The 12,515-nt window shown below is 45.1% G+C and overlaps 2 protein-coding genes across 2 annotated transcripts in view; both read left to right on the top strand.

Moving 5' to 3' along the window:
- Positions 1 to 858: 858 nt before the first annotated feature.
- Positions 859 to 5,301, top strand: LOC106862875 (gastrokine-1-like). The gene is made up of 6 exons (XM_014892103.2): positions 859 to 882; positions 2,610 to 2,663; positions 3,202 to 3,321; positions 3,766 to 3,873; positions 4,687 to 4,828; positions 5,155 to 5,301. Exons 1-6 carry the CDS (start codon positions 859 to 861, stop codon positions 5,220 to 5,222), a joined length of 516 nt encoding a protein of 171 aa, XP_014747589.2. The 3' UTR covers positions 5,223 to 5,301.
- A 2,023-nt stretch (positions 5,302 to 7,324) lies between these two features.
- Positions 7,325 to 12,515, top strand: part of LOC148220967 (uncharacterized) — a 134,157-nt gene continuing 128,966 nt past the window's right edge. Inside the window, exons 1-8 of the mRNA XM_088179862.1 lie at positions 7,325 to 7,336; positions 7,940 to 7,993; positions 8,368 to 8,532; positions 8,726 to 8,836; positions 9,963 to 10,101; positions 10,917 to 11,392; positions 11,853 to 12,005; positions 12,227 to 12,337. Coding sequence (XP_088035988.1) covers positions 7,325 to 7,336; positions 7,940 to 7,993; positions 8,368 to 8,532; positions 8,726 to 8,836; positions 9,963 to 10,101; positions 10,917 to 11,392; positions 11,853 to 12,005; positions 12,227 to 12,337 — 1,221 coding nt within the window. The remainder of the gene's footprint in view (positions 7,337 to 7,939; positions 7,994 to 8,367; positions 8,533 to 8,725; positions 8,837 to 9,962; positions 10,102 to 10,916; positions 11,393 to 11,852; positions 12,006 to 12,226; positions 12,338 to 12,515) is intronic.

Raw genomic sequence — 12,515 nt, 5'->3', positions numbered from 1 at the left:
AAAAACATTTTCTAATTAACATGATTGCAACAGGACACAGTCCAAGTTGGTTGTTTCAGGCAAAGCTGTCGAAATAATTCCAACAGGCAGCCTTGCTTTTTGGAGACTTTTTGCCCACAGTTCATCACACATCTCCTAGGAACACACCTGGAATCAGCAGGCAAGTGCTTGAACCCAAGCACCAGAGTCCTAGACACACCCTCTGATAGGAACGAGCTGCCTAAGAAGGGCTGAAACCCCTCTAACTTCACTTTGGCCAGTCCTCCTGCAGAGCGAGGCTTATCTTACAAAGCTGTGACTCAGAATCCCTCAGTTAACCTTGCTACCTCTACTTTCTGGTCTCTTTCTCAGTTTCAGCCCTTAGTCCACAATCAGGCGCTGTTCTCCTGAAGAGGCTCTGAGAAGATTCAGGGCCATGTCTGACAAGCAGAAAGCAGATCCTGAATGAGCTTGGAAAGGAAGGTCAGCAAAAGAACTCAGCAATTCCTATGATTTAGAACCAGCCTCATCACTTAACATTTTTAACACAGCAAGATTACCACCCCCTTGGTTTGAATGGTGCTTTTGGTTAGAGGCACAACCAGGCTGAGTCCTTTACCACGTTGGCACAAAGCATCAATCACTACAAGTTTACTGGGAATCACTGCTGTTGAGGTTGGGGCTCTTGTTGAGGTGAAGCAGGTAAAGAAGCAGGAAGAGCCTTTGCAAGGGTTTTACAGAGATGTTTATTTCAGCCACGCATGTGCACAGTCCCAGAGCTCAGAGGCAAAGGCAAGGGGGTTGTTCTGAGAGTCCAGGTTAAGTACATGGGAGTTTTGAGGTGGGGGAAGTAGTATCAGAGACTAATTACTAGGGGGCATGGGGGTGTTACAAGGAAACAGGGTAGGAGTGACCAGAAGGCTGATGGAAAGGGAGAGGGCACAGGGCTGACCCAAGGAACAAGAAAACGGTTGTTCTGACCTGATAGAAAAGGATTTGTTATCAAAAGGAGACAGCTGAGAGAGAGGCCTCTCATGTCTTTCTAATTGGGAGTGCCTTTCAAGGTCTCCACACTGTGCTCTGCTTCTGATAATCCTTAGTTTCCAGTTAAAAGTGCCTGTTAAACACATTGAGCTTACCATGACCAGTTTTCTCTCCCTTCCCTGTATGCAGTGAATTCAATCAGGCAGGTATCAAAGCCTCCTCTTATCAGAGCACTTCCCCAGGAAACTCGTCATACTTCTGTGAACACAGGGCACCTGCCAATAAGGTAAACCCATTTTCAGATTTAACTTCGGGATATTATGTATAAAAAGTAAGAGTACACATCAATTAGCAGCAGAGCTGGCCTGGCCTACCATCCAAATGAAGTTCCCTGTAAGTATTCCTATCACTTTCTCATAAAACTCTTAAGGCTGGGCAGCTTTTAAATGGTTTTGAGCTTTTCATGACACTGAGTAAACTTTTAGTGATTTCTGCAGGGCTCAAAAACTGAAAATGCCAAAGGAGTGGGGACTGCAGGGGAGAAATCTCCCTTTTGGCAGGGATGGAACTCCACATTCCTACTCAAATGTAAAAGAGAGAAGTACTCTGTTCCAGGGGCGATGCACACTCGTGACACGACACAGGATAAAATTCTCTCCTTCACGACTCAGAGGCAAATCAACAGTCTCAGCAGGTCACATAAAGTTAGGGCTCAGCTGTTTGCTGAGAGTGTGACACATGAGAGACTCCAGGTGCAGGATGGTGACACCGAGGTATTTACAGCAGCCTGAAACTGGTGCAGGAAAAATTCCCAAGCATACTTTTAAATACTCTTCAGACTTTACTAAATACTTGACCTTTTTCATCAAAATCCTTCTTTGAAGGAGATAAAATCTGGGACCGATTTAATATTCGCAGGATTGTCTTCAAGAGAATAATTGTTCACAACAGTTAACACAAAATAATTTTTCATTGTAACAATAGGAAATCTCTCCAAAAGGTATCAGCAGTTATTCGGACAAACCCGGGCAACAGCAAGCTCGTGAGTTGTCGAAAATCTGTGGCTTTATAAAAAGGTAACAAATGTTTGATGTCCCAGTTTTCTGAATGGAAGGGCTTGTGCCTCCCTTTAGACTATTAATCCTGTATTCGGAGGATGAGATCACTGTGAAGATGCTCAGGTGCAGTTGCAGCTGTGTTCCAAGTACAGAGCTGGACTGTGCACCCATATTCCAGCTCTTCACAACAGGTGCACACGGACATTTCTCAGATCTGCTCCATGTCCAAAATCAAAAGCTTGAGTTGAAAAGCTCACTCTTGCAAAGAAAATATTTCAGAGCACATTTTCCTAATAAGTTACTGAATTGGGACTGGGCAAGTTTTAGAACCCACTGTGTTTCATTGACCTTCTTGCCTGGGCAAGGTGCACTGCTGGGGCTAAGAACTATTTCTATGCATGTGTTCTGTGAACTCATCAACAAATAATTCTCCTGCATATCTAAATCCTCTTCAGCTGGACCCTACTGCAGAAAGTGCTGAGTCTGTACACAAAGTAAACAGGAAATCAAAATTATTTAAGACAGCAAATAATTTGAAGATAAGTAGCATGATCTTCAGGTGTTTTGAATTTCGAATGTTCATTTCAGATTGTGATTGCCTCTCTTCTTGGAGTTTTTCTGGCTCCTGCTCTTGCCAACCACGTAAGTATAGAGCTGCACACAACTACTCACTACTGCCACAGGAACAACTGGCTTTAGCTCTTACCTCTGAGAAATGTGTTTCTGGAAGTTTTTTAGAAGAAAATTGAATTTCAATTTTTCTATGATAACAAAGAAATTATTTCAATGCTTGATGTATCAAGCGAAAAAGACAGTGACCGTATATGGAGTCAGGAAAGTCTGTCCTGAGATGAGCATAAACACTGAAAATTATGGTGTGGAGAGAAACAAGTATTAACCTGATTGATCTGACCACAAAATACAGTAGAATACTGTAAGTAATCTGGTGCCAGCAAGATCCTGCTGGGGAAAGAACAATAAGGAATTATTTTGATTTCTTAGAAAGTAAAGGCTTCCCATCTTCATTCTGAGCCAAGAAATTTCCTCCCCTTTAATCTGATCTCCAAGAGCAATAATTTCCCAAAACGTGGCTATTAGAGTTAATGCTTTATTGAGTGAAACATTGCTGGGAGTCCAGGAAGCTAAATCCTTACCTCTTTTAATCTTTTCTAAAAATCAGAACATGGAGAACAACCTAAATGGGCAGCCCAGTGAAAATTCAAACCACTCTGAGATCAGGGTCAGCACCAACCCAAAGGACAGGTCTGAGGCCTGGAAAACCATCTGGGACTTCAAGACTGTAAGTAGCTGCCAATATTGCACAAGAAAAATGGCAAAAGAGACAAAAGTTTTCAAAAAAACACCAAAGCTTCAACAAAATTCCATTGTATTTTAGAGGACATGCTTGAAAACACGTTCCTTCAGCCTTGGGACTGTTTCTAGTTCACTGTGTGCTGCATTAGCTTTTTAGCAGCAAACTCCTTCACGTGTCCTAAGCAGGAGAACACATCATACACGTGGCATTACTGGAGGAGGCAATTTACCTTTTACCAAAGTCTCTTGTCAGCCTCCATGACACATATACCTAAACAATACAATTGAAAGGACCAATATTTTTCTTTCCCTGTGACTATTTGCACTGTAAGAAGCCTTTCTTTTAGCCAGTGCCTCTCTCTGGCAATACACTTCTCTTTCCCTGTATATTATTTGCAACAAAAAGGGGTTTTTTGTTTAATTTTAATAGGGCTACGTTGCAACCAAGGTGTTTTCAAAGAACACCTGCATCATTGCTACAACCAGCAAGAGGTTTTGGCTTGGCAAACACCTGCCTACACCACCTCCAGGAGACCAGGTAGGATGGTGGTTGAAAGTAGGGCAAAAGCTCATTGATGGTCAGTGAAAAGCACTTGTTCTTACACACGCAGGAGAAAAGGACCCAAGAACTGAAGAGAACCTTCGCAGCAGGGCTGAGTCACTCTAAAAGTTCTTTGAAAAGGTGCATTGTCCATGAATAACCCCAATTACTGTTCAGCCTGGCCTTGGACACTTCCATGAATGAGGCAGCCACAGCTTCTCTGGGCAGCTTGTGCCAGGGTCTCCTCATTCTCATGGGCAAGAATTTCTTCCCAGTATCCCATCTAACCCTGCCCTCTGGCAGTGGGAAGCCATTTCTCCTTGTCCTTTCAATCCAGGGCCTTGTAAGTAGACTTGCCCAATCTTTCCTATTGGCTCCTTCAGATACTGGAAGGCCATGATGAGGTCACCCATAGCTTCTCTTCTTCAGGATGAACAGTCCCAGTTATCTCAGCCTTTCATTATAGCAGAGCTGCTCCATCCCTTTGATCATGCTGGTGCCTTGTCTAGACTTTCTCCAGCAGCTCCAGGTCCTTCCTGTGCTGGGCCCTGGGGCTGGGGGCAGCTCTGAAGGTGGGGTCTCACCTGAGCAGAGGGGCAGAATCCCTCGAGCTGCTGCTCATGCTGTAGGTCAGCCCAGCACATGGGGGGTTTCTGGGCTATTGGTGCACACTGATGGATCCTGTCCAGCCTGTCACCCATCAGGCCCCATGTCCTTCACAGCAGGGCTGCTCTCGATATGTTCATCACCAGCTCTGAACTGCTGCTTTTCCTAAATGCTGTTTTCTGGCTTTGTTTCTTTGGTGCTCAGGGACTGGGGCCTTACCAATTGCCACCCAGAGAGAATCGCTTCATTATCTCCAGGAACAGACTCCAAAGCTTGAGCCCGTATGGAAAACGCATCCAAGCACTGTGCAGAGGAATTCCCTCCTACCTCGCTTACCCAGCTCCTGGTGAGTCTGCCACTGACAGCCTTTGTGTTCCAAAATAACAACAGGTTAGCAGGATTACAAAAAAAGATTCAAGCAAACACGAGCATGTAACTTACTGAAATCCTGTGGTTTTCTATGACTTTTTATACATACCTAAGGAAATGCAGCAGGTCTGTCACTCTCCTGTGTGCAATGACCTGGAGCCCAGCCACTCTCAGGAAGGTTCTGGGCTTTAGCTCTTGACATAAGTCTGGAATTTTGAGGCAACTAGTTGGAAGCATTTCAGCTACATTTTTATTTTTGTATTTTCTCAGTCCAAATCTAATAGGTTTTTCTTTTTCTTTCAGGATCAAACTTTTTAAGACGATCAAACTTCTCATCAGGATCCAACTTCTTAGAGCGAGATATTTCATGATTGAAATTTAAGATTAATGAACTGCCTGTTTATTAATGTGGTTACTCCTAACATAGTTTGCAGAAAAAAAATTCAGATAATTGTGTACCCATAAGTAAGATTTTTCTCCTTGATAATCTTCTCTTGATCATATTTTCACTCATTTCTGCTCTGCGTGGAAGCTGTTGAGTCTCAATAAAATTTACCATCAATTTAGACTGGTCTGTGCTGTGTTTTTACAAACCCTTTGAAAAAGCAGAAGCAATTCCAAAGACAAGTTGCAAAACTAATGTTCTTGCAAAATCCCAATTTTGGCATTTAAACCTCTTCCAGTACAACTTCCCAGGGAAAGTTCACATGCTGCATTGGGCAATTATTCATCAATACTAGAAGAAAATGGTAAAAATGGCTAAACTTACTACATTACCCATACTTAAGATAACATGAAATCAGTATAACTGATTTTTATTTTTACTTCTGGTTAACATAGTAAAATGTAGTAATGTAATGCCATGCAAAATGTTTTGCTTTAAAAATAAATATTGCCATGCCATATGGCCAATTGCAAATAGACAGATGCACTATTGCATCTGACCAGCCCAGAAACGGAATTGAAAATAACAGAATTAAGAAGTGTATTAAATGCAGTCTGGAGTTGAATACAGATGCTATTTAAGAATGTTTCATAAAGGTTTAACACAGGAAGAAAAGAAGCATACTCTAACCGACTGCATGTTGGAAATTTGAAAGAGTCAAATTATAGTTAGGCTAAAAGGAAAGCAAAAATCCTGAGCCTACTTTCTTCATCGAAAACTTCAGCAACTCACTCTGTTTGGAAAACACATCTTCACCTTCCCTCCTCACTCAGGGGCCCTTCCCTTGCTCTTTGGAAGGAGTTACTCCAAGAGAGACTTTACCCACTCAGGAACACCTCAGGGTTACTCTAAGCAAAGGACACAGCAGCTTATTCTCTTCAGGAAAAGTCTTCTGGGGACTCTAAGGGTCAACTGACATGAAAACCAAAGTAAAACGGCACCCAAGAATGTTTTAGCACCTCCAAAGGAAAGCAGCCGTAGAGCTGCAGCATTTAAACAACAGTTCCTGCCTGACTTGCCTGGGGTTTCCGGAGACACTCTCCTTTTCCAACCTGGCACTGCGCTTTCCTTGAGATGCCACAGGCGCAGCCCTGTTCCCTAATCCTGTTGGGAGGCACTGGGAATGTCTCCCTGGGGACCGCGAGCCCTGTCCCAGAGGATGATGCCACGAGCCCCCAGGCAGCCGGGATGTGACCTGGGCAGAGTCTGTGGTGCGGATCTCGCAGCGCCGCGGTCACCGCGCAGCACAAAGAGCCCGGCAGCCTCGCCGGCAAACAGGGGGAGCCGCTGCCCGCTCCAAGCTGAGCCTCCCTGCTCTCCAGGCAGGGAATAGCAGGGCACAGCTGCTCCTGGCAAGGGACAGCGCCTGCTGCAATACCGTCCTGCTTAAAGCCAGAGCTCCAGCAGGAGAGCAAAACACCGGCAGCAAGGTCCAGCTGCTCGCAAAACTGCGTTAACTTCATGCACTTAGGAGGAAAAATCTGTCAAGAATTATAAATGAATAAAGCTGGAAAGGTGTGAATGTATCCGGGCTGCTTTGACAAGGCCATGGAGGCACAGATGCCTCAGCCCTCACTGCTGTATTTTAGAGGGTGTTATGGTGACCCGATAACATACAGTATATTTTGGAAGGTAAAAAGGCTTTCACATATTTTGTCTAATGTAAAGCTTTTTATGTTTTTGTTTAAGCCCTAGGATATCGCCGGTCTTAAGTTTGATGTGAATTTTCAAAAGTAAATAGTACATGTCAGAAAAATACTAAAAACATATTTAATTTTTCACTGCAAATTTACTCCTATTTGATAACTATCTGACTCCAGCAGGCAAAAATTTCCAAAAGTACAATCCCAATGTTTATCAAGTAGTTACACCAGGAAATAATTTTCAGGGACAAGTGACAGGGAAACAAATGACAAAATAATTTTATTGCAACCCTCGACACTTCCACAGCAAATTCTGAAAACATATAAAAGGTGGAGGGTTCACACTGCTCTTACTACCTGCAGGAGCATCAGCTCTGCAGTCAGGATGAATCTCCCTGTGAGTATGCATGCTTTTCTTCCTTCTGAAACTTTGATTCAAACCCATTCCTTTATCCCTCAGAAGGGCTTCTGCACCTCTGGAGCACTAAGGCTTTCTCTGGGGACATTTTGCTGCTCCAGAATGAGCAGCTCAGCCCCTGTTCCCCAGAGGAGCTGAAGAGGTAAGGATTTTTTCATGGCTTGGCTGTGCATTATTCAGAAAATGGGAAGCCTAATCCATGTCCATTATTGCCAATGCTTTTGCACAACTGGAGCACTGCACCAGTGGCTCAAGCTCTTCTCTGTAATGCCAGAGCAGAAGAAATGGAAAAGCTTTCTCCTCACTCTTGTAAAATACCTGTGTGTGCCTGCACAGGTCGGAGAAACAACTTGAGATTCAGCTCTTGAAAGAGCAAGTGTGAAATGTGTCTACTTTGCAGCACCCTGGGGTAAAGCAAGGCTGCCTCCCTTTTGGGGCACTGATGCAATCCCAGGATGAAAGCAAGAAAGGACCCAAGGAAGACTCTTGAGCACCAGATTAGGAAAAGGGAAGGATGATTCTCATGACCAGATTTGTCATCCAGAGCTGCAGTTACACTTTCGTATTTGATTTTCATTTCAGATTTTGACTGCAGTCCTTCTGGGACTCGTCCTGACTCCAGCCCTTGCTGATCATGTGAGTATACTGATCAATTTCCACATGTGTGGCAACTCTGCCTCTATTCCCTGCTTCACGAAATCCCCTTGATTCTTTCCCCACCTCTTTGAAGTAAAAGAACTGAAGTTTCTCAAACAGATGCAACTCTAAAGGCATCAGATGACTGGTGTCAGATGTAGCAATGATTCAAGGAATCCTTGAAAATAATTCTTATGGTGACTGCCCAATGCTAATTCCTTGATTCTGGGTCTGTTTGAAAAAACTGAGGGCACTGCTGGCTCTTGAGGGAGGAAAGAACTTCTTTGGTTGTAGCAAGGGTTTTAAAAAGCATTGGATACAACACTGACTAATGTTACCATCTAAAAATGCACAATTATATTTTTCAGTTTCAGCAGCAGCAGACAAATCAAAACCAGCAAATCATATTTGATGAAGACTCCCACATCACAATCACTGGTATCTCACAAAGCGTGAAGATCAATAGTCAAACAAGGGTAGCAATCATTGAGCAAAAGAGCAAAAATTTATCATGGAAAACGATCTGGAACTACAACACGGTGAGTGGCAGGGAGGAGGATTGTTAAAAAGGTGACCTAAGGTTGGGGCTTATTTCTGGATTCGAAATATTTGAAGTAAACGATGAGGGGTAGAAATTATTAGCATTCAATATTGTTTCCATCCCTATAATGACACAACCTCAACAGTTGCAAAAAAACTGAATATTTAATGAGAAATACTTTCATTTCACAGGGGGTCATTGCAACCAAAATCCCGCAACAGAACACCTGCTACATTTCCATCATGAACAGAAACGAGATACCCAGCTTCAATAATCTGGCCCGATTGGCTGCAGAGAGCAGGGTAAGATTCCAAAGGAGTTGCAAGCTCCTGGCCCTGGAGATCATCGGGCCATTTCTTCATGTGCTTTTTCTATCTGGACACGATCTGGTTGTCTCTAGTGGTAGACTTTCCATTCTCTAAACCGTAATGCAGATAGGGAATTTCTTGTAGGGAAGCTTTGTCAGAAGGAGAAAGGGGTTGCATTATTCCTTGTCCCAGCTCCACTTTCTCTGAGGATGTTGAGAATGTCTGCAGCTAGCTGGGCAAAGCCTTGCTCTCAGGAGCCCTTCAAGGGCCTTAATCCTTTTGGAATGCCGGGATCTCAAAGTTCTTCATAGACTGTTCAGTACCAAACTGCATTGGTCAGCTCCAAACTTGTCATTGCAGACACTCTTGGCCAGACTCTCATGTCCTTTGGGGCATGAGAGAGCATCTCCCTATTCCTGAACCCTTTCCGCACATTCAGTGGATGAGCCAGAACTGGAGGCTTTTGGCCCTAGCTAAGGAAGGAGCTAGAGAGCAGAGAGAAGCCGAGGGCATGGGAGGAGACAGCAGGAAAGCAGCCAGGGACTTGAGCCAGGCCACACATCATTCCAGGAGGACAAGAGAGTGGCAATTTATTTGGAACAAAGCCCGTGAGGGCGGTTCAGAAGGACTTGTCCCACTAGAGCACCCAGGGGTCACGGAGAGGGGCCCAAAGCACCTCCTGCAAATAGTCCGAGAGCAAATGTATCTGCCTGGGCTTGCTGCTGCTCTCTTGGGTTCCAGGTTAGAACAGGTTGCAGGAAGAGATTTCTCCTGCCTGCCTTCTAGCCAACAGCCCGAGTGCCTCTGAGGGGCCAGGGCAAGGACTCAACAAATGCTTTGGAAGGAGCTCTGGCTCCACAGAGCGGCAGCACTCCTCATCTCCTTTTCAGCACTTTCCTTGCACTGCCACTTCCCCTCAGGCTCCCTGCACCTTAACTCTATTAGAACCATCTGCCTTTGGAGCTGCCTTCAAGGCTTACGAGTGGTCCCACAGGACTCCAGGGGAATAAAAGGCATCCCTAAAGGCAACTGGGACTCAAACACCCAGCCCCGAGGAACAGGCCTAGCAGGAGCCAACTCCTGACACTCACCTTGCTGCATGCTGGTTTTTCATGTTTAGAACCTGCTTGGTTTTGGAAGACCCACCAGGAAGATCACCTTTGTCACCAATGGATTGGTCAACAACCTCAACTCCTACGGAATAGACATCACCGCTATGTGCAGTGGACTCACCACCTACATGGCTTACGAAGTTCACAGTGAGTGCAAGCATGGGAATTCTCAGTGTTCCTGACCTGGCCTCTTTGTCTCCTGGGGCATGACTAAGGCACAATTGCTGCTCTTCCACCTCAAAACACACAGACATCAAGGTTTTTCTTCAGCAGTTGCACAAAGGGTTCGGCACCTCGGCAGATCAGAACTGGAACAGGCTGGGGTCACAGCCCCCATAAATGACCCAAAAAAACCCTTGACAGCTCATTTCTAGATATCTTAATGAGTATTTTGGCCCACATTTGAGCTTCCTTATATCCCAATTAAGGAAGAAGGGTCATTCTATGAACAGCTGTTACTCAGAACAGATCCTGCTGATGAGCTGGCCCAGGCAGCAAACAAACTCTTCACCTTCACAACAATAAACCAAATGCATTCAATCCTTCTATGGTTTTATTCCATGGGCAACAATCTAATTATCCAGGGCTTTAATGACCTAGAGTTGGAAGGATTCTTTAAGAACGTCACAGCCCATGTGACTGGGTCCATGAATTGGCAGCAGCCTCACTGTCTAATGCTCGGCCATTGGGACACAGAGGAGCCAGTGCAATAGAGCCCCAATTTCTGCACAGGAAATCCCAAAGCTTTTTCAACATCACGTCTTTGTGGGCATTCCTTGGTGAGCCACAGAGCTGCTGCTCTATGGGGATTTCCAGAGAATCTGTCCCTTGCACAGCTCAATCGACCACCGTGCAGCAATTCTTGAGAACCTGGCTGACTCTGAGCAACTCCCGTACCATCTGTGGAAAGGCAGCCAGGATCATAGGCATTGGCTGATGGTGTTTTGTCTTTTCTTTTTCAGCTTTCCAAGGACCCCAGGTGACTCTGGGATCATGCATTACCCTCGACGTCCTGAGAGCTGTGGAGCTTCAGTACTGCAATAGCAATAGTAATTGGAATGGCAATTGGAATGGCAATGGCAACTGGAATAGCAATGGCAATTGGAATGGCAACGGCAACTGGAATGGCAATGGCAATTGGAATGGCGGTTGGAATGGCGGTTGGAATGGTGGTAACAATTGGAATGGCGGCTGGAACAGTACCAACAATTGGAATGGAGGTTGGAATGGCGGTTGGAACAGCGGTAACAACTGGAATGGTGGTTGGAATGGAGGCTGGAATGGTGGTAATAACTGGAATGGTGGTTGGAATGTCGGCTGGAACAACGGAAACAATTGGAATGGAGGCTGGAATGGAGGCTGGAATGGCGGCAACATTTGGAACGGCAGTGGCATTTGGAATGGCAGTTGGAACGGCACTTGGAATGGCAATGGACAGGTGAGAAATCCTTAGCCATCACCATTTCTTAGACCAAATGGGGAGACTTCAGAGCTGCTGCCCAAAGCCAACCCTGATGCCCTTCTTGCCTGGCATCTCCTCATTGACAGCTTCCTGCTTGATGGTGCAGATGCTTTAAAAGAGCCAAGGGTGTGGTTTCCATTCAAGACAATGAGCATGAATTTACTGGGGCCATGCTCTTGCACACATCAACGTCTAAAGGCAAAAGATAACAGCTGTCAGATGTGGCAATGATTCTCTGAACCTATGAAAAGATTTCTTACGGGCTCTGCCCAACACCACAGCCTTGACTCTGCGTCCTTTGGAAAAGACTGAGCAAAGATTTGGCACTTCCCGGGGGGCAGCAATTCTTCCATTAGAGCAGGGATTTTTGGGAAGTTTTGGGGACATCACTGTTACCCTTCAAAGGTGAAACATCTTCTCTCCCTTGGCTGTTTAGTCTCAGCAGATTCCAGGCATCATCTTCAACAACACGCAGGTCATCTTTGGTGGCCAGTCCCAAATTGTGACCATCAACAGGCAATGGCGTGTGGCAATCATTGAGCAAATGAGCATGAGTGGGTCCTGGAAAACCATCTGGAACTACAACACGGTGAGTGGCAGAGAATGGGATCGATAAAAAACCGTATGAGGAGACTGTCTCCTCGGACATCTGGCCCAGAGAGGGCGATTCTTACTTTATTTTAAACATATGGAGTCCAAAACGTGGACCAGTAAAACTCGGCATTTGTTATGGCTTCCATCCTGACTATATCCCAACATTAGTAGCTGGAAAAATCTGAATTGTGAGTGTTGAATTCTTTCATTTCACAGGGCGTCATCGCAACCAAAGTCCCGCAACAGAACACCTGCTACATTTCCATCATGAACAGAAACGAGATGCCCCGCTTTGATAATCTGGCCCGCCTGGCACAAGAGAGCAGGGTAAGATTCCAAAGGAGTTGCAAGCTCCTGGCCCTGGAGATCATCGGGCCATTTCTTCATGTGCTTTTTCTATCTGGACACGATCTGGTTGTCTCTAGTGGTAGACTTTCCATTCTCTAAACCGTAATGCAGATAGGGAATTTCTTGTAGGGAAGCTTTGTCAGAAGGAGAAAGGGGT

The sequence above is a fragment of the Sturnus vulgaris genome, chromosome 28, assembly GCF_052056855.1.
Source record: "Sturnus vulgaris isolate bStuVul1 chromosome 28, bStuVul1.hap1, whole genome shotgun sequence".
Classification (NCBI taxonomy): Eukaryota; Metazoa; Chordata; class Aves; order Passeriformes; family Sturnidae; genus Sturnus; species Sturnus vulgaris.
Note: the sequence above shows the minus strand (reverse complement) of the source record. Positions and strands in the feature narration are given on the sequence as shown.

Coding starts and splice junctions, on each gene's coding strand:
- LOC106862875 (XM_014892103.2), top strand. CDS start 859: ATGGGGGTGTTACAAGGAAACAGG. Junction 3,322..3,765: donor CCATCTGGGACTTCAAGACT/GTAAGTAGCTGC, acceptor TAATTTTAATAG/GGCTACGTTGCAACCAAGGT. Junction 3,874..4,686: donor CACCACCTCCAGGAGACCAG/GTAGGATGGTGG, acceptor TTTGGTGCTCAG/GGACTGGGGCCTTACCAATT.